Genomic DNA, 27,783 nt, shown 5'->3' with positions numbered 1-27,783 from the left:
GTGAGGAAGGGGCTCAGCTCATAGCTCTGCGGTACGCCAGTGCTGAGTGTGATGGTGGGGGAACAGGTGTAGTCTGACCTGACATGTTGAGCTCTGTCTTGAGGAAGTTCAGGATTCAGCTACAAAGTTGGGTGTTGATGTCAAGATCGTTAAGTTTGATAATGAATGTGGATGCTATATTTGCTGGGGTCAGCAATGTTTATGAAAGAAAGTGCCAATTAGAAATGTTCTTAACAACTGTGCCATCACCAACTATAATGCGAACTTTAATACAAAGAGGGGGCGGAGCCAGCAGCTGTGCAGGTGCAGAATTCTGCAGGCGCTGAAACTTAAACACAAACGCATACACACACACCCAAAACAAGCAAACACTACCAGGGGTTGTAACACCCCTCCCCTTAAGCTTTCAAGCAAACCAACCAAAATGAAATTAAGTGTGTGATGCACAACTTACTCTGAAGGAAGAACATAAATCCAATCTGGACAGGTCATCACCTAACTGGTTCTCCTTTTCCAACAAAACCGAGCGCCGGAAGCGCAAGTTGGGAGTTCCGGGCTGAATCTCATGCTTAAGCCATGACGGGAACATCGCGGGGTGTGAATGCTCCCTATTTTTTCTGGTGTGAATACGAGTGCCCCTTCTACTGGGTCCCGTGCAGAAGACCTAATGGAAACCGTGTGCGTAAAATTGGATCAGCTCTCCGTGCAGCACGTCGCTGTGCGCATGTGGAGAACGCGGACTTCCTGTAGCGCTCCAAAACAGACGTGTGATCTTTTCTCATCGTCACCTGTCTTTGAGAAAAACTCTCAGGTTCACACGACGTCGTAATGCTGTTAGATCTTGAATGAACATGCAAAGAAAAGTTAGACAAGTCATCTCAGCTGTGCACACGTATTGGCGCATGCTGGGTACGGCCTGTGCACTGGGGTTCTGCGCTGACGTCTCGGCAGCACTAAGGTGATTTTCGGCGGTTCCTCGAGATGTGGCACAATCTTGGTGGCCACTTGGGTATGTGGTCTTGAATCCGATACGTATCCGATCTTTTGAAATGCGACCTCCGTCTGAACGGCCAGGCCACATGTATCCGACCCGTACGTCATTGATACGCAACAAACGACATCATTCTGTGTTGAAGTAGGCGGGAACGAAAACATAAAAATCAACCATGGCGGACGATGCTGCTGAGACCAGTCAGTAGAAGGGAAGCGAGGTCACCGATTGGATTAATATTTGGGGTGACAGCTCTTTTCAGGCCAAACTCAGGCCAAACTTTTGGAAAATCTTCCAGCAAAATGGCCGAGCGTGGTGTTGAACTTTTCCCGCGTTGACTTTTTTTCCCCTTTCCGACCCTGGTCAGAAGCGCATGGGACCAAAGGCGGATCCTCCTTCAGGGTTCACTTCCCCGTTGGGACCCTCAAATTCTCAAGAGCGGGTTTAGATTGATTGATTGATTGATTTATTTAAGTGTCATGCACTAATGTGCCCAGCCCACACAGGCTTATATGACACTGAAAGACAAAATACACAATACATAAAGATACATCCCCATCACCAAAAATACAATAACCCCCCTAATCAGAGTCTAACAGAATTCAAAGTGTCCATTCTTATTGTCCATGCCTTTGACACAAAATTTGCCAAACAAAAGATTTCAGTTTCAAAAAGCCAACGTAACATTTTATCTTCAGATAACCAAAACAAATCAGGACATTTCTTTTCTATTACCTCATACATACAAAGTCTCTGTTTTTCTTACAAAGGACAATAAAACAAAAAATGAAATTCATCCTCCACCACTTGCAGTTTACAGACCTCAGTCTTTCCTCCTCAGGAACGCCTTTAAAGCGCCCACTTCCACCTGTAGGGGGCGCACTCCTGCTCTAAGTTGAGCACATAAGGATCTTTGTCCTCTTTTTAAGTTATATATAACATATGGCTCAGCAGAAAATGTGTCCTTAATTTGCAAATAAGTTTGTAATTTTGGTTTTTGAAGCAGTTTCATTTTCCATTCTTTTTCATAATAACCAACTAAAGTTTCCTTAACATTATCTATCTTACATTTCAAACAATTAAAAAATAATGAATGTAAGTTCACAGAATCTTCAACACATCTTTACACCAGGGATAAATATGAGCTCTATCCCAATCAAATATTTTACGTGCAAGTCTCTCTGCAGGTAAAGTCACCAGCCGGTTCCATAATCTGAGAACTTCTGCTCTTTGTTTGATCACACAAGGTTCCCACCCCATGTACCCCTCAATGGCGGCTTTAGCAGTGAACCTGTGTACACCCAGAAAATATCTCATTGCCCTGTTTTGAACCTTATCACACTCATGAGCGTCTTCATAACCCCAGACTCCTGCAGAATAAAATAACACAGATCCCACCATGGCATCGTACAATTTACTAAACGTGTCAAAACTCAACTCAGGACAAACCTTCATCTTATTTATCACTGCACCAAGCGCCCTCCCAGCAGAATCTGATAACAGCTGATTTCCTTCTGAGAACATCATATTTTTATGAAAAACAAAACCAAGATATTTATAGGTATCAGTAAACATAAAAGTAGTTTTACCAAAAATAAAACAGAAAATTACTTTGAGGTACTAAAGGCTTTCTAAAATGAACGATTTGTGTTTTATCACTATTGATAGTGAGTCTCCATTTGTTACACCATTTACTCATTGTATTTAACATTCCTTGTAATTTATTTCCTCATCAGCTATCAAAACAATATCATCAGCATAAAGTAATATGCTCCAGTTCCAATTATTATCAATACCCAAGTTAGTTTTCTTAATTTCTTGAGCTAAATCGTTGACATAGATAGAAAAAAGAGTGAAAGAACATCTCCTTGTTTAACTCCAAATGGTAGAAAACCATCCTGTTTTTAGGTCATTCACCTGCACACAGACTAATGGAGCCTTGTACAGAGCTTCAATTGCTTTATAAAATTGACCATTAATACCATACATAAGTCATTTATATTCAAGAAGATCTCTGTCTATCGAGTCAAATGCTTTTTTTAAATCCACAAAACAAACAAAGGTACTTTTACTTTCTTGCAGTCTAGCTCTCACCACCGAGGACAGAACATAAATATTGTCAATACACGCTCTATTTCTCCTGAATCCATTCTGCTCCTCTACAAGGACTTCGCTTGTTTCTAGATATTCAGATAACCGATTATTTAAAATACTAGAAAACACTTTATACACGGTACTCAGAAGACTAATGCCTCTATAATTCAGAGGCACTCTTGGGTCTGCTTGAAGGGATTTTGGAATCGGCTTGATTATCGATTTATACCAAATAGATGGTATGAAGCCATTCTTGAAACAGAATCTAAAGAGACAATGTAGAGTATTTAACAATTTGGGACACCTAAGAACCTTGTTTGATAGTTCATCCACACCAGCAGCTTTCTGAAGTTTAGTTTTCTCAATGACTTTTAGAACTTCCTCAATTGTAATATCTTGATTTATTTTATCAAAATAGTTCAGTGAAATTTTAAAACTATTGTCTTCAAGCAGTTTTTTGGATTTACACGTATTTAGAAAAAACTGGTCATCAAACAAGTGGGAACTACTATTACAGGTAAACAAGTTCTTATAATCTGACTCCCACTTGTTTAACACTTGCTCTGCTAGAAAAACAGATTCTCCAGAGTCTGTTAAAAAATCTCATGTGGAATTGGCCTTCTACTTTTAGGTCCAAGTTCATTTATTTCCCTCCAAAATAGCTGTGACTTATTATTTTGCAAATGCAGTTGTAGCTGAAGAGCTTTACCCCTCCTGAAACGTCTTTTAAATAATCTTAACTTCTTATCAAAATGACTCTGACAGATTTCAAACACAGAAAGAACCTCTCTTTTCAGAACCATTTCTTTCCATTTTAAATACTTCTTCTCTGATAAACAAAATGTTTCCCATAGACTCTGTAATTCATTGTTCCAGTAAGGTTTTTTTCTTTAACATATTCCTTTATTGCTTTTATAGTTCTGTTTTGGTCTATTTTTATCCATTTCTTTATATAAAACATTACAAAACCAACCATAACAATGGTTCAGATTTTCCTGTGTTTGTCTACCTGAAGACCAATTTCACATAGAGACTTACAACAGACTTCCGGATCCATAAAATTAACAGGCAGTTTTCTAATTGGCTTTTTATTTTGTAAACCAACTTGCATATTATTTGAAAAATTTTGTTTCAATGGTTTTAAGACGCAAATAGAGCACTGAATGATCAGGCAGTTTACTTCTGTCATCAATGAGGTTCATCAGATCAGACTCGTTGCTTTTTATCAGCTCCAAAAGGGGGGAGAACTTAAATTCAACACACTCATTTAAACCAGTGTGCGGGGTGACAATGTAGTCCACCACAGCTTTACCCTTAAAGGATATAGAGTTGAAGCCATCATTCTCTGGATTTACCCTCCCATTCAAAACACAACATGTAGAGTCTTTAAGAAATTCAACAAAAGCGTGTCCGTGATTGTTTAATACTGTGTCTAACACAACTCTTGGGGGAATATCATCCTCATCCACAAAATCTTTTAAGCATCCTATGCGACTGTTCAAGTCTCCACATATATAAACAGAATTAGCATCAGATGCATAAATTAGTGAAAGTAAATGGGAAAAAAAGACAGCATTGCGCCCCAAGTAGAGGTTTCAGGGGACAAGTAGCATGACATTACTATAAACGAAAATTGGGTTAATGAAGAGTCAATAGCATTTATTCTGGGGGAAACCTTCTTTTATTACCATTGTCTTTCCTCCATAACACACAACATGAATGCGCGCCCCCACTGCCCCCCTCACTCTCTCCTGCGCTGTACGCGCTCTCTCCTCTCTCTTACACACCACGGCCTTGCAAAAAAATCTAATTTTTTCAAAAAATCAGAATTGAGCATTAAGCCCTGTGTGTGAACGTAACCTAACAGTGGAGCAACAAAAGCCACATCTCACGGGGCCACTTCAAAGTACCAGCGATTCTTTCAAATGATGCAAAGTATGAATCAGCCTCCGCTTCACTGAAAGCGGGAACGAGACAGATGAATTTACTGATGTCCAGTGAGCTAGTGGGTAAACTGGGGAAAGTAGAGTTTGTGCCGTCAGCGGGATTTATAGGAGTAAGAGCTTTTGCCTCCTACTCCAGCTGTCGAATCCTGACAGCGGTCTCGTCTTCGATCTCCATTCTTTTGATCTCCAGCTGCATCTGGCGGGTTTGCGCCTTTTCCTGCTCTTCCAACTGCAGACAGGCGAGCCGAACTTTCAGTCGGGCCTCATCCCGCGACCCACCGCTGCCGGGAGAGAACGGATCATACCGAGGGAGGCTGAAGGGCGGTTTTCCCCGTTCAAGCCTCTCGGCGCTCTCTGACAGGTGCTCCTAGCACGGGACATGTCTCCACATGCTACCCCCGCGCGGGGCGCCGCCGTCACGCTCGCGGCTACCTCTCCCTGAGGCGCCGTCCGCGGACAACACAGGCACATCAGTGATAGTGACAGGCAGACAAACCATACCCATTTCCACCAAGTTAATCCCCCGGAAGATCCTTCAAATCCTGTTTAACTATGGCTGAAGTGATTCACTATTTGGACCAAATCGCTTTTGCGGCACGTTCCATCCACAGACACGCACTCATATCACCTCTTCGGTCATCTTACCAGCCACAGTTTCAAACCCAGGGTCATTTTAACAATGTTTTCTTTTCACTGTGGCAAACTTTGTTTTTTTTTTATTGTGGGCAGTAATTTCAATTGTGCTTTAATGATTTATATAGGCAAATGGAGTTCAATTATCAGTTCCTGGTTGACGTGGAGTCTTTTCAGGCTATTTCTGCCTCCTATCAATATTTTTGCAAGGGTGTGGAAGATGTGCTCCACAAGTTTGTTGACAAGGTGAGCTCAGAGTTGATTTGTTTCAACAAAGACTTTCCAGAAGTTCATTCCGTATCATCTGCAAAGAAAAGTTAAAAAAAGGAGCTAGATTTTGAAACTGCATAAGAAAAAGCTGTTCTGAAAGTTGAGAAACAGGAGAAAATGGAAGGTGATTTCAATCTGCTGCATAACTAGACAAATAAAGATGAGTGCAAACAAACAGAAAACTATGAAGGTAACGATGACCTTTAACCCCTCCAGTATTGTTTCTCCAGATTTTTTTTGCTGCCTTGTTTACATGCTTTCAGTGTGTCTTTGCTGTGTCGGTCAGGTTACCTGAATGTATTGTCCAATAATCGTTGGCGGGAGCGCTGGTGCCGCCTGAAGGACAGCCAACTGCTTCTCCACAAAGACCGAGACGACCTGAAGAGCCATATTGCTTCGCTTCCCCTCCAAGGTTGCGAGGTGAGCCCAGGCTATAACCCCAAACACCGTTTTGCTTTCCGGCTGCTACGCAACGGACAGGAAGTGGCCGTGCTGGAGGTGAGCTCCTGTGGTTGCTCAGGAAATGTTGAGTAAACCGTTTGCTTGTTCTACCTTTCAGAGCAAAATTTCAGAGGTGTATGCTATTCCTCCAGGCATCCTCCTCTGAAGAGATGGGTCATTGGTTGGGGGTTCTATTGGCTGAGACCGGATCCACCACCGACCCAGCCACCCTACACTACGACTACATTGATGTGGAGACCACTGCTAATGTCATCCAGCTTGCTAAGCAGTCATTCTGGTGAGGTTAAAATACCCTGGGACACGTCTCCCCACAGCCTGAACTGAGTTTTACCAGAAATGTAGGGCGAATCCGAATAGCTTCCCTACCCCTCTGGCTCCTCCCTATTGCTCCAACTGATGGGGGAATTGGAGCTGTAGTGGTGTCCGAAAGTATTTTGTTAAGGAGGAGCTGTAGGAACTTAGGGCTGGGTATTCGTCCGCCAGTAGGGTGATCCGCGTTGCGCTGTGGCGTGGAACAGAAAGTCATTTCTTCAGGTGGGTGTACTCAAAAGCATGGAAGTTTACATTTAAATGTTTTCGCACGACTTTGTAAAGTTATAGAACCGATGAAGTTATGTATTTTCTGAGCGCTGGCAGCTACGCACTAACGCATATAACAGGCGACTATTGATGACGTCATTGAGTGGTAGTAACATCTGAATTTTAAGACACTTTTAGGAGGGCTAAATGTAGAGATAGGGAGGAGCCGTAGGGGTAGGAAATGAATTTGGATTCGGCCATACCTGTGCCTTTTTTTAATGGCAGGAACATGTGTTTTTGGATGGTAAAAAATTGGACTGAAATGTTATATATTGGTATTCAAATGTTTGTATTCTGTCTTTAAAAACAACATAGCATGCTGCTTAGATTGTGGCAGGATGCATGTCACAATAAAAGCTCTGAAAAGTTCAATATAAAACTTATTTCCAATTTGGCATTTAAAAATAGTCTGACAAGAAAAATCTTTTCATGGAATGGGACCTCACTCTAAAACACAAAGTAAAAGCAAAGTTTTCCACAAATCATAGGCAAGTATAAAATACTCTGTAATTCTGCAGATTTCCCGATTGTCGTTAACAACTGGAAAATAACTTTTTGAATTTCTGTTTTGAGGCATTAAAAGTGAGAATTTTCAGAAAAATTATATTTTTTGGAAACAACTGCTCATAGGGGTCAATATTCTCATACTGTGCCTCAAGTTGATGTACCTAAAGATATGATCAGTTCTGAGGAAAGTTGGTCTTCATGAATATGCCATAATAATTATCTTTGTTTGCCATTACATTAGTTATTGATTTATAAATATGCTGGCAGCCACAGGTTTTCAAACACACCTTGTGGTTTTTTTTAAGTGATGTTTTCTCTCTAGTTTCACCAGTAAGCGTGCCATCTCTCCTAACCCGTACCTGGACAACCCAGCCAACAGTTACGCCTGCCCGTCTGGACTGGCCCTTCATTATGACGACGTGCCCATAAATGGAATGGTAGGAAGCAGACTCCTGAACGCTCCTGGAACTGCTGATTCTTTTTCATGAAACGCCTCCCTGAAGAGGACAAAATCAACCTCTGACGCGATAGACTGCAGAACACTCATTCTTACTGCTGCTAACATTATGTGCATGTTAAGAGTCCAAGGGAATCAGGTCATAGTATTACAGGATTTTGGTCTTTAGGGATTTAAATGGTTGATAAAGGATGTTTTTCTGCTCAGTTAAGTGAAAGTGGAGATGCTACTTGGATAAGCAGCTAAACGTCTTCTATAGCAGCCTTAGAATGTTAAACTGCCCTGAAGAACAGAATTCCATACTAACATTATTATCTGTTTTCTGTCATATTCATTTCTTCTGATTGAATTTTTTCACCTTTTCTCAATCCTATTCAATGTTTTTTACTTATTTACTTTTGTTTTATAAACCCTGTCTTTCTTTTTTCTCCCCTTTTGAACCTACATGTTTTATGTAACATTGATTTTTCTTTCCATTTTCTTTTACCTTGTTTATTTCTTTTCTTTATTGTTATTTTCTTTGCTTTCTGGCTTGAATTGCTCATTCTGACCTGAGCTGGAGGTGGGGTCCTCCAGTCTCATCTTTAGGGGACACAGAACAAACGAGCAGCCACCGAATGGGAATGCTGACCTTTATGAGAACGTGCCCTCTTCTGAACCAACCACCTGCCATCGTCTGCAGCCTTCCTCGGCCTTCTCTTCCTCTACTGCTGCTCACTACAAGACCCCTCTAACTAAAATTCCCTCTAAGTTCCTCTCAGCTGATTGTTCATCTAAAGAGTCCTGTCAGGTGACTAACACTCTGCTGCTGTTTCACCGCTTTCTCCTTTGTGTTTACATGTTTTAACAGACGTGTCTTCTGCCTGCCTGTCTGCCTCACAACTATTTAACCCTTTAACACAAGAGATACACATCAATAACACGTGATCCTAGATTGTCCATACGATCAATGGGAACCAGATGATTCTGAGAAAGCCGCTCTTCATATTGGCTGCATAGATAGAACATATTACTCCCATAAAGTGTTGCATTACGGAGCAAAGCCGCTTTCCTCTGTGACCGAATCAGCTGAAATACGTTGATTGCAGAATCACGTCACTACTATGTAGTTATACATAACAGCACCATACTGCTTTTCTCTGCTTCACAGGCCGTGGGGATCATGGTAAAAGCTGTTTTATTGAGGGATAGCACTTCTGATTAAGAATCAGACTCAGACTAAGGCTTCAGAATTTTTGCAAAATATATCTGCTTCCATGTCGGAAGGTTTTACACAAAACAAACCCAGTGTCTGATAAAAAATAATTTAAGTGCTTATATCTGCTTCCGTTTTTAAAAGGCTCCTCGACTGCTGAATTGAACCCCCAAGCTAGCTAATTTCATATAAAACACAAAATGTGTGCAGAACAGATTCAGTGAGGAAACAAAAGACGAGGCTTTTACTTCAAAGACAAAAAGAGTTGCATTTAACAGACAAAAGTCGGTCTCTGACTGACTGGCGGCGCGTGCACACGCAGCGGCTCCTCTCTCCCCTACTTTCGGTGTTTTTCTGGTTTTTCTTTTGGCTTTATCTTTTGGATTTCAAGGATTTATTGTTTTAAAAGAATGTACTCATACTCCCGTGAGGTCCTGCTCGCCATCGGCGGAACCGGCTGAACTACGTGACTGCGGTCTGCTCCGGACAGAGAGGAGGCGCCACAGGCGCTGCATGAGGAAGCAAAAGAGGGGGAAGCGCGGAGGCGTCCGTGCTAGGCTAGCGGCTAGTCCTCACCGGCCAGCTATCCCAACAATCACGCTGGCCAACGTACGATCTCTGGACAATAAACTGGGCTATATCCGCCTGCTACGCACATCGTCCAAGACTGCGAGTGAGTGCTGTGTCTTTGTCTTTGTGGAAACGTGGCTAAAGGACAACGTCCCGGACTGTGCCATCCAGCTAGCCGGGTTAGCATGCTTCGGGGCCGACAGGATGATGGTCCAGGGGGGCAAGACCCGCGGTGGAGGTCTGTGTGTTTACATCAGCGATGCTTGGTGCCGGAATGCCAGAGTGGTCTATCAACACTGCTCCCCCCTGGCTGAGTTTATGATCGTTAAATGCCGGCCATTCTACCTGCCGAGAGAATTTCGCTCCATACTGCTGGTAGCAGCATACATCCCTCCCAGCTCCACCACCAACAGGAGTGATGCTCTGTATGAACTACACCAGCACATCAGTGAGCAGCAGACAGCACACCCTGATGCCTTCCTCATCCTGGCCGGGGACTTCAACAATGCAAACCCCAAGAGCGTGTTTCCACAACTCCATGGACATATCAACTTCCCCACAAGAGGTAAAAACATCTTGGACAATGTTTACACCGCACACAAAGGAGCCTACAAAGCCCTTCCCCTCCCCCACCTGGGCGCCTCAGACCACACCACTGTCATGCTAATGCCAGCATACAGGCCAAAGGTCAAAGCCATCAGACCAGCTGAAAAGGTGGTTCGGGTGTGGCCTGAGGGATCTACTGAGGCTCTACAGGACTGCTTTGCCACCACTGACTGGAGTATATTCAAACAAGCAGCCACCTACAATGACATCACTGATCTCCAGGAGTACACAGAGACTGTCACATCCTACATGAGGAAGTGCATGGATGATGTCACAGTCACCAAAACCATCACCCTTCGAGCCAACCAAAAGCCATGGCTGACAGGAGACGTCCACAGACTCTGGAGGGAACGGAACGCTGCCTTCAGAGCTGGGAATGAAGCTGGTCTGAGAACAGCCAGGGCCAACCTGTCACGAGGCATCAGGGTGGCCAAGAGGGAGCACTCCAGGAGGATGGCTGCCCGCTTCAGTGACAGTGGTGACACCAGGAACCTGTGGCGGGGCATCCAGACCATCACGGATTACAAGCCCGCCCCACAGGCCTGCGACTACTCTACCCCTCTGCTGGACCAGCTAAATACCTTCTTTGCCCGCTTTGAGGCAGACAACAGCATCCCGGCACAGAAGACTCCTCCCCCTCCCAGTGACCTGGTGCTGATGCTATCGCGTGACAGGAAGGATTAAGCCACAGAGAGCCCCAGGACCTGACAACATTCCTGGCTGTGTCCTGAGGAACTGTGCTGATGAGCTGACAGATGTCATCACCGACATCTTCAACCTCTCACTGAGCCAGGCTGTTGTCCCCTCATGCTTCAAAGCCACCACCATCATCCCGGTCCCAAAGAAGTCCTCTCCCTCCTGCTACAATGACTACCGCCCGATCGCTCTCACCCCCATTCTCATGAAGTGCTTTTAGCGGCTGGTCATGCAGCACATCAAGTCTACCCTCCCCCCCACTCTGGACCCCTACCAGTTTGCATACCGGTCAAACCGTTCGACCGATGATGCCATCTCAACAGCCGTCCACTCAGCCCTCACTCACCTGGAAACAAAAGACTCTCATGTCAGAATGCTATTCATTGACTTCAGCTCCGCCTTCAATACAGTCATCCCCCAGCAGCTCATCCACAAGCTGGACCAACTTGGACTCAACACCTCCCTGTGTAACTGGCTGCTGGACTTTCTGACAGGGAGACCACAGGCAGTCCGTGTTGGCAACAACACCTCCAGCACCATTACAATTAACACAGGGGTCCCCCAGGGATGTGTGCTGAGCCCCCTCCTCTTCACTCTGCTGACCCACGACTGCACCCCAACATCAAGCTCCAACCTCTTCATCAAGTTTGCGGATGACACAACAGTGGTGGGTCTCATCAACAACAACGATGAGACCCCCTACAGGAGTGAGGTGAACAGGCTGGCTCTGTGGTGCAAAGACAATAATCTCCACCTGAATGTGGAGAAGACAAAGGAGATGGTTGTGGACTTCCGGAGAACTCCCACCCAGCACGCTCCACTGATCGTCAATGGTGCTGCTGTGGAAAGGGTGAGCTGCACCAAGTTCCTGGGGGTGCACATCTCCGACGACCTGTCTTGGAACCAAAACACTGCATCACTCGCCAAGAAAGCCCAACAACGCCTGTACTTCCTCCGCAAACTGAAGAGGGCCAGAGCTCCTCCCCCCATCATGCAGACCTTCTACAGGGGGGCCATGGAGAGCATCCTGACCAGCTGCATCACCGTGTGGTACGGAGCCTGCAACGCGTCCTGCCGGAAGACTCTGCAGCACATTGTGAGAACAGCTGAGAAGATCGTTGGTGTCCCTCTTACTGGCCTCTCGGACATTTACCGCTCCCGCCTCACCCGCAAAGCCATCAGGATTGCAGGGGACCCCTCACACCCATCCCAGAGACACTTCAACCTGCTGCCATCAGGGAGGAGGCTGCAAAGTCTGCAGGCCAGAACCAGCAGACTAAAAGACAGTTTCCTCCATCAGGCGATAAGGACACTCAACTCCCTCCCTGCCCTCCCCCCTCTGGCCCCTCCACTCCGTCCTACAAGCCCACACTGAAAACTTTCACAACAGTTCAGATCACCACCTTCACCAAAGACTGCCATCACTGACTCATCCACTTACTGTTCTCAGCACTGTTGTCACTTTAAACTGCCGCTTTAACCATCTCATTGCTCTCTGCACTGTTTAGACTACTGTTATTCTTCTTATTATGCTGTCTTTTTATCTATTTTTTAAGTCGTTTATTTATTTATTTTTTATATGAGAGGAAAGCAATTTCATCTGTGCTGTATGTCTTTATGGATGCAGTACATTTGACAATAAAGCCGACTTTGACTTTGACTTTGACTAGAGGCTTGGTGCAAAATGTCAAAGCGGTGGAAATTTCACAAAAAAAAAAAGTAAGAGTTTACTCAAAATATGGATTTATTGGAACTGTTTTTCCCACGCACCAAGTCCGCGCTCTAATCTGTCAACCGACTCACTCATGTTGCCATGTTACAAGGGTGCAAACAAAAGCTGCAAACACGGGGATTCACGTTTATTCATGTTTTCATGATTGTGGTGTTTAGCAGCCACACATTAAAAATCAGACGAGGCTAAAGATGGTGTCTGGTTTTAACTTTTCCCTTTGATGGTTTAGGGGAAATCAATATCTTATTTTAATGGGTCCTGCATGAATTCTATTGTACAAAGAGGTTAAACCAGATGAAGATATTGTATCGAAGAGTAAGATTCAATAACAAAGTTTCTGATTTGTTGAAAATTGTAAAAGGAACATCTAAAAACTGTCCTTCAACAAAGCTAAATGAACACTTTCCCACAGAGAATACTCCTTTGTGTGAAAGACAAAAAACAGTGGATCGAGACACAATAATAACAACAATAAAAACTACCGTATGAATAATCTTTTTCCCATGGAGAATCTGAGCCTGAATTGAGTTGATACATTGATAAAAAGCCATTTTATTAAAAGAATTCTGTAATTTTACCTTTAATGAAGGCTCACAAATCAACAACTTTATTTTATTGAATTGTTATTTTCTGTAAAATATTTACAGAGTTTTTCAAACTGTCTTTTACACTTGATGTTATGTAAGAGAATTTAAATGGGAACAATGGATTTGTAGGGCCAGACCAGACGTGCAGGTGTAACTGTTGACTAGATTAGGAGAGATTAACCGGACGACAACTTCAGCCTTGTACAAACCCAGACCTTGTAAATATTGTCTGACATGTTTTAATTCTGGCTGAGGATGACTGATGTTGCAGACTTCAGAGCTGCTGAGTTCAAAATGGTTCATATTCTACCAGAACAGGACAGAGAAGGTCAGTAACATGACCATGATGGATGTTGCTACTTTGGAAATGATCACCCTCCTCTTCAGGCTGGTCGGTGGCAGCTGATGTGAGAGTTCAGTCTCTGTTGGCTCCATCCTTCATCTCTGAGGTTGTTGTGGTGTCTCCGTCCTCCCCTCTGTTATATACCACAAGTTCTGGATGTGGGCGGAACTGAGCGGGTTGCAGCCGGGCTTAAAGTGCCACCATGCCTCCACAGCTAAACGGTGTAGGGTGGAACTCCTCATCACAGCTTTGATGCTGTGTGTGGCATGACCCATGGGTGTTAACATTGCTTCAGTACTGCAAAGTGCAGCTTCATTGAAGGAGGTGAATTTACATCCTCAGTGATGCAGAAGGGGCAGCAGCAACGGTTAAAACTTAAAGTTCCCCTAATCTCATGAGGAAGATTCAACGTATTTAATGTCCTCTTCTTTAGTGATAGGAATATGACAGCAGTCCTCTTTTCAGTCCAACTTACCTCATAAAATCATTTACAAATGTTATTATAGATTATTTCATACTCCTAAAAATGTATCACCTTTTACCTAATGATATAGGATAATTGGTTAATCCACAAAATTGTTTGCAGACTTACAATAAAAGCTGTAACTGTGGACACTGCCCCCAACCTTCACAAAACCTTCAAATCTATTTCATTGCAGTTTGTCATTGTGTTTTTATGTCAAAATTCAAAGGAAATGGCCAAACAGCGCCTCCTGGTGTAATGTATTTTCAATTGCAAGGAATGAAATTGAAATGCAAACTTTCAGTTTCTCATCAAGGCGAGGCCCACCACTTTCCTAAATTTGCTAAATCTTGCCTCCACTTCCTTCTGTTGATCCAGAGGATGGAGAAATGTTCCTCCTCTTGTTGCAGAAACCAACCATTTTTCTTTTTTCCCATGCGTCAGATTGTGAGGAAGCATTTTTACTAACTGAAGAATAGTGCATTGTGCCCAGAATGTATCCATCTGGATCAAAACAGATTGACAGACCCATCTGTTTTTAGCTTTAGGCTGTTAACTTAGCATTCCGGGTAGCAACTTTATGTCACGTGACCAAAGCAAATGACTTGACGATTGACTGTATAATATGACTGGACAGATCTAGGGTTACGTCAAACTCAGAAAACTCAATTCCAACCAAACAAAGTCAGTTCAGTCGCTCTTTTATGAATTAGAGAAAAAACAAAGGAAAACTAGGTCAGATCACAAACAGGAGGAAAAGCTCACACGGTTGCTCTAAGAAAAGGGTCATGAACTCCAAATGGAACTGAACAAGAAAATCAGAAGCAAAGGCAAAGCGAACTGGCTCCCGGCTGAGAAGAAAGTGATGTTAATGCAGTGGTTACCAGATGAATCAGATTAACCATTGAAAAAGTTTCAGCCCTATCATAAGAGTTTGAAAACGCTTCCACTTTTTTGCATATACAGCCAGTGGAGTGGGGAGATTTTAAGGCGTTTTGAGCAAAAATAAAAAGATATATATTCTTTAGGTAAGAGTGGGTTGCTCTGCATCAGCATTTTCTGACATTCCTTTGGGTGAAACATAGGCTGCATTTACACTGCAGGTCTTGATGCCCAAATCCAATTTTCTGACTATATCCGATTTTTTTGACGACCCGCTTACATCATCTTCTAACCCTTGTTCTATCCTAGGCACTTTAGCATTGGGAGCTGGGTCATCTAGACCCACTAGACAGTGCTCTGAACTTTTTTTCTTCAATGATTTGTGATCTTCACTGGTGTCCATGGATTACATGAAATCTTTCCATCTTTATCCACCTTTGTCATGGTAGGGAGAACACCTCAATGGAAGGGGGGGGGTCATCTAAGATAGCACAAGGTTTAAAAGTGACCCGTATCCGATTTTTGCATTTACACTATACAATGCTTAAACTAAACGTAGACGTTCTGAGGACTACGTAGCAGCATTTCCGCCTTCCGCGGACCTGAGCACTGACAGCACGGATTTAAAAAACTATGTGCGAGCATTAATAATAATCATAACAGTAATAAAAGCACATTTAGAGGATGCGTGTTGGTCCAAACGACAAATGTTTAGCATGGCGAAAAAGAAACAAGCAAAGCTTGCCCCCCCCCTCCCCTTTTTGTTGTGTTTCTTTTGTGTGACTGCGGTTTTCATGGAGGCAACGCAGCGACGGAAGGAGGCGTTGCCTTGGACGCTCCTGGATGGGGCAGGAGAGGGGATGCACGGGAGAGGAAACAGGAAGGCTGCTCTGCCGGCTTATGTCTCTTTGATCTCTCTCTCTCTCTCTCTTGGGTCGGCCGTGGTGCAGCGGTAGGGCGGTCGTCCCATGATCGTAAGGTTGCAGGTTCAATTCCCGCCTTGCACGCCCATGAGTCGAAGTGTCCTTGGGCAAGACACTTAACCCCACCTTGCCTCTGGTGGTAGGCGGGCGCCTGTGTTTGGCAGCGGAGCGACCACCAGTGTGTGACTGTGTGTGTGAATGTGTGTGTGACTGGGTGAATGGGTCTGTGACTGTAAAGCGCTTTGTCCTTGTAGGAAGAAAGGCGCTATATAAGTATACGCCATTTACCATTTACGCCATTTATGTCTCTTTGAGTTTTGAATGAGGAAGTGTTTGCAGACGTTGTGATGTACTAACAGTTTGATCTGAGCAAAGAAATAAACGGCTTCTAGCCTGTTCCAGAGCAACGGTGTCCCGCTTCATTAGTTACCGTTTGCGTCCCGAATGGGACCAGACCGGAGATAACCGCGTTTTCCGACTACGGTCTGAAGCCTGAGGCTGAAAGGTAACACGCTGATGGGGCTCCACCTGTCCTCCAACAGCAAAATCAGCACAAAAGCACCTTAATAAGTCATGTGATCTAAGTTGGTGGTGTCCTGAGTTGACGTCACTGACGTACGACTCGCATTTACTGGAGAATATCCGATCTGTCTGCTTACATGGCACACGCAAATGCATGTATCCGATTCATATCCGATTTATTTCCACATATGAATGAGGCCTGAATCTGATCTGAGAAAATCAGAATCCATGCGCCTTTGTCCTGCTTACACGTTCACCGGTCATATCCGATCTGTGCCACATGAGAGGAAAAAAATCAGAATTGGGTCACTTGAACCATGCAGTGGAAATGCGGCCAAAGTGACACATAAATTGTGTATTTAGACTTTATTTTGAAGTTTTCTCTATTTTTATTGGCATACAGTTTTTTTTCTACTGATAAAAAAGAAAAGTCCAGTCAAGTTTATGGGGTATTTTAAAGAAGTCTGTTGTACTTTTGTAAGAAGTCTTCCTCCTCGCTCTCCTTTAAGGTGAAGGGAAAGAAGGGACTGGCAGCCAACAGAGTGACTTCAAAACTGAAGCCAGAGCCCAAGAACAAGAAAAATGGAGTCCTGGGGGCAAATGGGACGTCGCCTGTGAAACGCAACAACTCCAGTAAGTGGTGGTCCCGCCCCTTTCTTATTCTATTTGTGGAGAGTGCAGGAAGTCCTCAGAAGCGTCATTTCAACTGTTTTGCTGCTTTGTCCAGACTTTCCTGCCAAGTCCTGTGAGCGAACAAGCAGACAGCCAGCCAGTCTGCCTTCCTCCTCTCTGTTTCACCACGCTGATTGCTTGCTTGCAAAACTCTGCTCCACAGCAATTTGGAAAATGTAGGATGTCTCCATAACGACTGGTTAAAGTGGAGTCGGGGGGGTAAAGAGGAACCTTTGCTGCATTTGCAGACTCTGTTCTTTGTCGGGGTTCAGCACATCAGCACCAACTTGATGCAGCAGTGTGCGTTCCTTCATTATACTAAAATGGTTCAAATAGGAGAACATTGTGGAATTTCTGGACATGAAGAGGAAAAACTGAAAGAGAACTTGTCTAAAGTCTGTATACTGAGAGTCAGGCCCCTTCATTGTGGCTTTACTGGGTACATCATGAAGTTGCCCTTCCTGTCTAAATGAAATTAGAAGAGCCCTTCTGTTCCAGCTTTTGCAGTCCTTAGGCCAATAAGGACAGCCCCAAAAGAGCTTCATGTGTTAAAGTTCAATGTTTTGTGTTTCCAGTGTTTTTATCGCATCTTTGCTGTGCAGATGCAGAGCAGTGCAAGTACGGCAAGAACCGCGTGGAAGCGGACGCCAAGAGACTGCAGACAAAAGAGGAAGAGCTGCTGAAGAAGAAGGAGCTCATTAAGAACCATCTTACCCAGCTAAAGAAGGAAAGGAAAGATTTGCGCAGTGCTGTGGAGGCTGTTGGTGGTATGAAAAACGTAGTCCTGTTTCGTCCCGTTCATTCTGCTTTGAGACACATTTTCCTATGAACGTTCTTCATTTGACAGGGAAACCTGCACAGGCGTCCCTGTCTGAGCAACTGAAGAAATTAGAGGATGAATGCAAAAAGAAGGAGAACGAACGGGTCAACCTGGAGCTGGAGCTGACAGAGGTGAAGGAGAGCCTAAAGAAAGCCCTAAGTGGAGGTGTCAGCCTGGGCCTCACCATCGAACCCAAAGCTGCCTCTTCCAGCGTCCAGGTCAGACCTCAGTGTTCTGTTGTCATTCTTTGACTTCCTTTGGACGTTTCAGCACACTCTCTGAGTATGGAAAGCAGGGCAGCAAACTCTAACGGGGTGCTGCTGACCTTGACTTGGATGTCATCAGGTGGTGAAATGTCTTCATAGCAAGCCAAGCCTTTGAACCTGGGGGCTGGGCTGTAGCCCCAGGAGTTGACATTGACCAATTTAAAATGCATTGCTGACTGTTCAGCAAAGCCCAGAAAGTTCAGCTTTAGACTTCATGGTTAAGATGGTGTGTCAGCTTTGTGGTTTTAACAATACAGGTGTTGCTCAGAGCAGGAGGGTGGGTTGCATTCCTATGCCCACAGGTACTGACAAGTATTGGAAAAGAGGCAGATGCAAATGCATGTGCTTCCCTCTGGTGGACAAAATCAAGAAGTGCACAGCTTGGAAGGGTCAGGACCATTGTCTGTATAGTAAAATTGGACAGAGTGACTCCTCCCCCTGGCGTTCCAAACAAGAAGTAGCCAAAGTCCCACAGACTTCTATAGAGTAATAAACAGCTGTTACTCAGTCATTCTGTCAGTCAGAGGAACACTTCTGGCTTTGATACTTTTATTTTTATTTTTTAATGTTCTTGATAATCTTCTTCTCTTTCAAGATTTTTTATCACAAGTTATTCATGCTATAAACTTCCAACAACTTGTTGCTTTATGATCCTACCAGCCCCCTTTCTATAATCATAATCCTATTTCCTTGACCTCCATTTTTTCGCCTCTTTCTTTTGTGCCCTTACACCCCCCCAAACATCCCTTTCTCTTCTTCCCCCTTCTTTTCTGTCCAGTCCAACAGAAAAAAAGATACAAATATGATCAATAGAAATAAAGTTTAGCTGTAATTACAAAAGGGGTTTATTCAAATGTACACTTTGTGTGTCAGAAGATCCAGAACCGCCTGTGGTTAAAGTAAAATCTGTCCAACACAAGAGGCCTTCAGCTATCATCTGTTTACTCAGCTGTTGGACAGGACAAGTGAGAAAAAATAAGATATAAACTGACCCATCAGATGCCTCAGTAAAAGCATGTGGTGCTCGCCTCAAACGTTTGAAAGGTTTGATTGACAGATTCCCGAGCCCTTTACCAATAAAAGGGATGTGGATTTCCAACAAGTTTACTCCTGATTGGCAGGAGTAGTTGGCATAGAAATACGAACTCAGACCGAATGCTTACTGACTAGGTCTGACTCCAACATGGATTTGTCTAGATCAGTGTGTTTCAACCTTTTTTGAGCCACAGCACACTTTAACCTTGACAAAAATCCCACGCCACACCAGCATCCAAAAAATAAAAAAGGAGAAATTCCATAGTCTGTATTGATCTACAGTCTCTCCATTATCTCACATTCATTTTTGTGATAATTGTGGCAGAAAAAGCTGGAAGCTGCAGCTGTTTTTTCTAAAAGATGTAATAAAAGTTAATTTTGAAGATTTAAAAACTGTTTGATGTGTGTTCGTTGTGGTTTCAAGACATTTAACAGGGAAAACTCATAGTGCGCTAACCCCCCCAACACAGGCAAGGGGACCAACCCCCCAAGCCAAGCCAGACCGCCACCCCACCCCCCCACCACGCACCCCCACACCCAAGCCCAGATGACCACGCAGCGCCCCAGCCCGCCCCACCCAGGCACCGGACCCGGCCCCCCGAGCTTTGTTGTTTGCCAAAATGTGAACATGCTTGGAATATTCTTTGGGACGGCCATACATGATTTTGTGTCTTCAACTCTTTTTGAAACCTGTTTTAGGAGTAGCAGTAAAACATACAAGACAATGGCTGAATTTAAATAGGATTCCCTCGATTCCCTACATTTCTGTATAATTTCCTTAAAGTCAAAGAGGACTTCAATTGATCCCACGATGGGGGAAATTGATCAAATTGATGCTACACTATCCATTTTCATTTGAGATTAAAAAAAAAAAGGTTCAATAAAAACATGTGACTTCATAGTTAAATGAAATACTCGGATGTTCCTTTTTTGTGTGGTTTTCTGTCCAGTGTATGAATGTAGTGAGACAGTAGGACAAAAAAAGTGAAGTCAGATAGATGAGGTTGGGCTGAACTGTACGGTCTCTGAACTGTGGATACTTTCTCTCCGAAACAAAAGCAGTCTCTGAGCTCTCTGTGGCTGTTTTTCCCTGATGGCTTTAAAACAAACATTTAACCCTTGTGCTATCTTAGACGACCCCCCCTTCCATTGAGGTGTTCTCCCTACCATGACAATGGTGGATAAAGGTGGAAAGATTTCATGTAATCCATGGACACCAGTGAAGATCACAAATCATTGAAGAAAAAAGGTTCAGAGCACTGTCTAGTGGGTCTAGATGACCCAACTCCCAATGGTAAAGTGCCTAGGATAGCGCAAGGGTTACTCTTTCAAAGCCAATTGAAAATGAAGCTCAAACCAAGGTGTGCAGAGTGAGAATATAACACGGAAATGGCTCTTGCTGTTCTTACAAGGAGCTGAAAGGAAGGGTGAACTGGTTCACATATAGCGCCAGAGCAAAATTCCATTTCAGTCAGTTATTTACCCATGGTCCTTTTGTCCGCAGTCTCCTGCCACGGTGAGACAAACGCAGGAGTCTTCTACCCTCTCCAGTTGTGACACCAGTGACACAGAGTCCTGCTCGCTCCCAGTCAACAGTGCAGCGTTGTTTCGTCTGCAGCAAAACGACCAGAAGCCTTTGACAATCCAAGGACACGTCCTCCGGAGGGCTAAGGTTAGACCATAGGTGCATGAACTCCATTAGGACTGGTTTCACTTCTGAAGCCTTCAAAAGCAGCAGTTTGTGAAGCAAAAATGATTTAAAAATGTCTACAAATATCACACTTTTACCTTAACCCTAGTCCAATCTAACCGCTGTTAGAATGAAGGGTTCCGTTCCTGAACAGTCTGCAAATGTCTGGGGCCTCAGTACCTCCACTGCGTGACTTAATGGATGAGAGGTGTTGTCCGCGGTGGATACATCCTCCTCTCACCCACCCCCTGAACAGATTCCAGTGGAGACTTATGGGAGATTTATGATAAATATGATAATAATAATGATATATGAATAGTTTCAACACACATAGGAAAGGTCATGCACCCCACATCAATAGAAAGACATTTAAAAGCTAAAGTTCCTTTATTTTGTCTATAAATTCATTTCTTAAAAGCATACATGCTTCATTAGAACACAGCAAAGCCCTACTGAGAAGGAAAATGTTTGTGCTTGTCTGCAGGAATGGGAGCAGAAGAGCGGCACATAATCACCCAGGTTCCAAAGGCGGGACTTACCCTTCCGTTTCTGCTGCAGATGTTGTGCATGTATTTATTTAAGTGTTTCCAAACCGTCGGTTTGCTGGCAGGACACAAGCAAAACGTTTAGGGTGTCAAAAACTTTGGCTTTAAAATTCCCTTAGTAGCAACAGATCCACCCACAGCAACCTTTAAAAGCCTCCTTGTTTTCTAAAATGTGTGATTTGTGTTGTTTGCTGCAGTTTCTCTTTAAAATAATCAATTTTTTGTTTTGTCTTTTCCTAAAAAGAAATTCTATCAATAACTTTGGTTAAAAAGTCAAAAATTTGAATTGAATTTATTTGTGAAAGTACATACTTCCCATTTTTATTTACATTGATATATTCAACAAATGTTCTGGAATTGTATTTCTCCTCCCTCCCCAGTCTTAAGGCCCGTACACACCGGGACGAATATTCGCCAGCCGTTATTCGCCAGCGTTTTTCGCCACGTCTTTTGTGTTCACACCCAGGCGATTTTCGCTGTCGATGAGCCGAGCGAACATGCAATTTCATTCCCTGACATTAGATGGCGCTTAATGTAAACAGAAATACTCCTGTACACAAGGTGGCGCTGCGCAACTTTCTTCTTTCTTCTTCTTCTTTCTCTTTCGGCTTTTCCCATCAGGGGTCGCCACAGCGAATCATCCTTTTCCACCTCACTCTATCATGGACATCTTCTACCCTAACATTAGCCAACCTCATGTCCTCTGTTAAGACATCCATGTATCTCCTCTTTGGCCGTCCTCTTGCCCTCCTGCCAGGCAGCTCCATCTCCAACATCCTTCTACCAATATATCCACTATCCCTCCTCTGAACATGTCCAAACCATCTCAGTCTGGCTTCTCTGACTTTGTCGCTAACACAGGCAACATGAGCCGTCCCTCTGATGTACTCGTTCCTTATCCTGTCTAACCTGGTCACTCCTAAGGAGAACCTCAACATCTTCATCTCCGCTACCTCCATCTCAGCCTCTTGTCTCTGTCTCACTGCTACCGTCTCTAACCCAAAGAGCAGAGCTGGTCTCACCACTGTCTTGTACACCTTTCCTTTGAGTCTTGCTGGCACTCTTCTGTCACACAACACTCCTGACACTTTCCTCCAACCGCTCCAACCTGCCTGCACTCGCCTCTTCACCTCTTTTCCACAATCCCCATCACACTGAACTGTTGACCCCAAGTACTTAAACTCCTGCACCTTCTTCACCTCAGTCCCCTGTAACCTAACGCTTCTACCTTGATCCCTCTCGTTCAGACACATGTATTCTGTCTTACTACGACTGACCTTCATGCCTCTTCTTTCCAGAGCAAACCTCCACCTCTCTAGCTGTTCCTCCACCTGCTCTCTACTCTCACTGCAAATTACAATGTCATCCGCAAACATCATTGTCCAGGGAGATTCCTGTCTTACCTCGTCTGTCAGCCTGTCCATCAGCATAGCAAACAAAAAAGGACTCAAAGCTGATCCTTGGTGTAGTCCCACCTCCACCTTGAACTCCTCTGTCTGACCTACAGCACACCTCACCACCGTCATACTTCTCTCATACATGTCCTGAACTACTCTGACATACTTCTCTGCCACTCCAGACGACCTCATACAGTACCACAGCTCCTCCCTCGGCACCCTGTCATACGCCTTCTCTAAATCTACGAACACACAATGCAGCTCCTTCTGACCTTCTCTGTACTTTTCCATCAACATTCTCAAAGCAAAAATGGCATCAGTGGTGCTCTTACGGGGCATGAAACCATACTGCTGCTCACAAATCTCCACCTTCTTCCTAAGCCTGGCTTCCACTACTCTTTCCCACAGCTTCATTGTGTGGCTCATCAACTTTATTCCTCTATAGTTGCTGCAGTTCTGCGTGTCACCCTTGTTCTTAAAGATCGGAACCAGAACGCTTCTCCTCCATTCCTCAGGCATCTTCTCACTCTCTAAAATCCTATTGAACAACCTTGTTAGAAATTCCACTGCTGTCTCTCCTAGGCACTTCCATACCTCCACAGGTACGTCATCAGGACCAACGGCCTTTCCGCTCTTCATCCTTTTCAGAGCCTTTCTAACCTCATCCTTTCCAATCTCTGCTACTTCCTGCTCCACACCAACCACATCTTCCTCCCTTCTTTCCCTGTCATTTTCCACGTTCATCAGCTCCTCAAAATACTCCTTCCATCTTTTCTGTACACTCTCCTGGGTTGTTAGCACCTTTCCGTCTCTGTCCTTAATCACCCTTATCTGTTGCACGTCCTTCCCATCTCTGTCTCTCTGTCTGGCTAGCCTGTACAAGTCCTTCTCTCCTTCCTTTGTGTCTAACCTGTCATAAAGCTCATCGTAAGCTTTCTGTTTGGCCTTTGCCACCTCTCTCTTCACTCTACGCTGCGCTTCCTTGTACTCCTGTCTACCTTCCTCAGTCCTTTCTACATCCCCCTTCCTTTTAGCCAACCTCTTCCTCTGGACGCATTCCTGTACTTCCTCATTCCACCACCAAGTCTCTTTACCGTCTTTCCTCTTTCCAGATGACACACCTAGCACCTTCCTACCTGTTTCCCTGATAATCTCTGCTGTAGTTTCCCAGTCCTCTGGAAGCTCATCCTGACCACCCAGGACCTGCCTCAACTTCTGCCTAAATTCCTCACAAGTTTCTTCATTCTGTAGCTTCCACCACTTGGTCTTCTTTTCTGTTTTCCCTCTCTTCTTCTTCCTGACCTCCAGAGTCATCTTACACACCACCATGCGGTGCTGTCTGGCTACACTCTCTCCTACCACCACTTTGCAGTCATTAACCTCTCTCAAATGACCTCGTCTGCATAGGATGTAGTCCACCTGAGTACTCCTACCTCCACTTCTGTATGTCACTCTATGTTCCTCTCTCTTCTGGAAGTAAGTGTTGACTACAGCCATTTCCATCCTCTTTGCAAAGTCCACCACCATCTGTCCCTCCAGATTCCTTTCCTTCACACCAAACCTGCCCATCACCTCCTCATCACCTCTGTTGCCCTCACCAACATGCCCATTAAAGTCTGCTCCAATAACAACTCTCTCTCCTCTGGGAAAACTCTCTATGACCTCATCCAACTCACTCCAGAATCTCTCCTTCACTTCTAACTCACAGCCAACCTGTGGCGCATACCCACTGACTACATTCACCATCACCCCTTCAATTTCTAACTTTAGGCTCATCATCCTGTCTGAGACTCTTTTCACCTCTAGAACACTGTTTACAAACTCCCCCTTCAGAATCACTCCTACCCCGTTTCTCTTCCTATCAGCACCATGATAGAACAGTTTGTATCCTCCTCCAATACTACGTGCCTTGCTGCCCTTCCACCTTGTCTCCTGCACACACAGTACATCTACCTTCCTTCTCTCCATCATGTCTGCCAGCTCTCTGCCTTTCCCTGTCATTGTGCCAACGTTAAGAGTCCCTATTCTCAAACCTATGTTCCTGCCTTTTCCCTTCTCTCTCTGGCCACGGACCCTTCTGCCTCCCCTCTTTCTTCGACCAACAGTAGTCAAATTTCCACCGACACCCTGTAGGTAAACAGCATCGGTGGCGGTCGTTGTTAACCCGGGCCTCGACCGATCCGGTATGTCTAAAGTGTTGTGGATGATTCGCATGGTTATTTTGGCAATTTTTTACGCCGGATGCCCTTCCTGACGCAACCCTCTCTATTTATCCGGGCTTGGGACCGGCACAGAAGTTACTGGCTTGCAACCCCTGTGGCTAGATTTTTAGGCTTTAGGCTTCTTAAAGTCGCTTTTCACTCAGAAGAAGAGAGCAAGTATTTACGCGCTTGTCAGAATCAAACAAAGAAAACATGAATATTTCAAGCACCAGTAGCTCCAACTGGTACTTGGTTCGGGGATATTTTAGAATGTCCGTCATTATTTCTTCGCGGCAGTGTAGACGCTACTTGGCGTCTAACTTCTTCGCTGGTATGTGTGCTCAGCAAGGCAGTTTTGTGTTTGAGCGCCCCCAAGTTGTGTTTTACTGTAACTTCAGAAGCTCCAGACACGTGTGCAAAAGCGCCATTCTCATTGGTCGAATAGATTTCGACGCAACGCGTCGAAAAAAAAAAACGAACCCGAGGCGTTTTTTTTTTTTGACGCTTTGGCGCTTGGCGTTTTTTCGCCTCGGTGTGCACACTCACATTGGTGCCCTTTGTTTAGTCACGAGGCGTTAAACGTCGGCGAAAATCGCCGGCGAAATTCGTCCCGGTGTGAACAGGCCTTTACAGCTTATCACTCATGGAGCTGCATCTCTCTGGGTGTTGAGGTTTGAAGACACCAGCAAAACAATAATACAGCTTCATGGACCAGTCTTTCTAAAGTCCTAAATTTATACTGTGGACTAGTGAGAATGTCAAAATGTGTTTTTACTGTTTTCTGAGGTGGACCATGTGTTTGGTTGGAGCGCTATCGCCCAAAACCAGAGCTGAGCACAAAGAATGGAGAGAAAAAAATACGACTGCCTCTTTCTCCTTGTCCACCCAGCATGTTTTGATGAGCACCTGTCCCTCTCACAAAACATATCTGTACACAAAATATTAACAGCTTTTTCTTTTTGCCCTTCTATGGATTTGCAATTTTTTTTTCTCTTCTCTAAACACAAACCGCTAATTTCACTCTTTTTGCTCTACTTCTTCTGGATACCTGATCTGCATTTGCTCTGCTGTTAAGTGTTCACACTTGGAAGATAAAAGAGACTCATCTTCACAGGAAACCAGGTTTCAAACGGTTTCATTTTTAACCCTAATCAAAACATTCAGACTTATTTGCATAATGTGGAAGCACTCCAGATGTGGATGGGAGGTTTCCAACCTTTTCAGCTTTGGACCCACAACATTCCAGAGCCCAGTAAAAAAATCAGGCAAATCCAGTCCACAGTGACAAGTGGCAGAAGTCCACAGGGAGAACTATGAACTATTTTTCCAGAGGAATTTTCAAAATCCCTTCAGACTTCCATTATCATTAATGACTCTATTGATATTGTTTTCATAATACAATATTTGTGATGTTATCTCTACCTGCTTTTCTTCATTGTGTCAGTGATGACCACTTTTAGTGTGGTACAATGCGTGGTAGTTACTCTGTGCTGCAGCAGTTCATTTCTTTTTTGCCGTTGTGAGTCCAACATCCACAAGTTGAATAGTGTATTTCTAAATATGTAAAATAATCTAAACAATTGTCTCTCTTCTGAGGGTAGAGTCTCTCAGAAGGGCTTCTTCCAGGTGAGAATAGGAAGTGAACACAGATTACTTACAGATCTATGAAAGTAAAGGCATCCCAAATCTTGGTGCATCATGTTTTTGATTATGTGTTTAGCATCCATGAACTCCAGGTGCTATACTGCCATAAAAAGCTTTTTCTCCGACTGAGATCCCCAACATTTCTCTGTCCATGTAGCGATTCCAGGAAGTTAAAATGTGATAATGAATAGGGAGAACAGATTAGGAAGTGACTGTGTGTTTTTGCACCTTAAATATTTTTTCTCTGTCTTTGCATTTCAAATTGTTCCCACCTTGGGGACACATATGCCTGTTTATATATGAGTGAATAAAAATGCTCATAAACAACTGCAGTAACGTTGTACTTTATTTGTGAAATGCAGCAAAGTCACCTGTCAGAATAACAAACTACTGTCCACACAAAAAGTCAAGGAGCTCTCAATCTTTATGTCGTTTTAAGGCAAAATGTGGGGAAAAATGCACCCATTGAAAATGCTGTGGCAGGGACGCTGCGTCCCTACAGTGCAGCAGCATGGAAGCCAGACATCACCAAAGGGGGCCTCCATCTTGAAAAGAGGTCCTCTTTTATAGTTGGTTGGCTCCACCCCTTACCAAACAAACACAATTAACAATCAAAATCAAACATTTCCTCAAAAAAAAAGAACAATTACATGCATTTCCCTACTTACAAATGCAATAATTAGACAAAGATGTCCAAACTTTAACAACATTCTTTAAACAAAAATGCAAAAAAAGAAAAGAAATCATTTTGAATTTAAAACAGGCCTGTCAAAGGAAACCAAAACAATAGGTGGGTCCACTGGACCTTCTGGATACAGGAAGTGCTCCTATGAAATCAGGAAGTAAGCAAATACACTTTATTTAACACTCAAATCGTGACAGACTTGTGCTCTGTCACATCACCCAAGGAGGTTGATAGTGCAGGTCCCCTTTTTCCAGTCCCTTTAACTTTTTTTTAACCTTAACCCTTGTGCTATCCTAGGCACCTTAACATTGGAAGTTGGGTCATCTAGACCCACTAGACAGTGCTCTGAACCTTTTTTCTTCAATGATTT

The 27,783-nt window shown here is 44.0% G+C and overlaps 2 protein-coding genes across 8 annotated transcripts in view; one reads left to right on the top strand and one right to left on the bottom strand.

Annotated features, from left to right (window-relative positions):
- Positions 1–22,071, top strand: part of afap1 (actin filament associated protein 1) — a 122,554-nt gene extending 100,483 nt beyond the window's left edge. For 4 of the 6 annotated variants that reach the window (XM_011473453.4, XM_078936481.1, XM_011473451.4 and 1 more), the window contains 9 exons: positions 6,221–6,432; positions 6,528–6,673; positions 7,805–7,919; positions 8,496–8,729; positions 16,968–17,091; positions 17,733–17,897; positions 17,978–18,168; positions 20,756–20,923; positions 21,426–22,071. In XM_011473453.4, the coding sequence (XP_011471755.1) occupies positions 6,221–6,432; positions 6,528–6,673; positions 7,805–7,919; positions 8,496–8,729; positions 16,968–17,091; positions 17,733–17,897; positions 17,978–18,168; positions 20,756–20,923; positions 21,426–21,452 (1,382 nt within the window). In that variant the 3' untranslated portion in view covers positions 21,453–22,071. The remainder of the gene's footprint in view (positions 1–6,220; positions 6,433–6,527; positions 6,674–7,804; positions 7,920–8,495; positions 8,730–16,967; positions 17,092–17,732; positions 17,898–17,977; positions 18,169–20,755; positions 20,924–21,425) is intronic. The other 2 variants (XM_011473454.4, XM_078936482.1) reach the window with 1 other exon arrangement.
- Positions 1–27,049, bottom strand: part of LOC144987262 (uncharacterized) — a 211,522-nt gene extending 184,473 nt beyond the window's left edge. The window contains exon 1 of one of the 2 annotated variants that reach the window (XM_078936477.1): positions 22,180–27,049. In XM_078936477.1, coding sequence (XP_078792603.1) covers positions 22,180–25,097 — 2,918 coding nt within the window. In that variant the 5' untranslated portion in view covers positions 25,098–27,049. The remainder of the gene's footprint in view (positions 1–22,179) is intronic. The other variant, XM_078936476.1, reaches the window with a different exon arrangement.
- Between the last annotated feature and the right edge of the window lie 734 nt (positions 27,050–27,783).

The sequence above is a fragment of the Oryzias latipes genome, chromosome 18 (genome assembly GCF_053564925.1).
Source record: "Oryzias latipes strain Hd-rR chromosome 18, Olatipes_Hd-rR_3.1".
NCBI classification, from domain to species: domain Eukaryota; kingdom Metazoa; phylum Chordata; class Actinopteri; order Beloniformes; family Adrianichthyidae; genus Oryzias; species Oryzias latipes.
The sequence above is the reverse complement of the archived record's forward strand: the minus strand, read 5'-3'. Positions and strand labels throughout refer to the sequence as shown.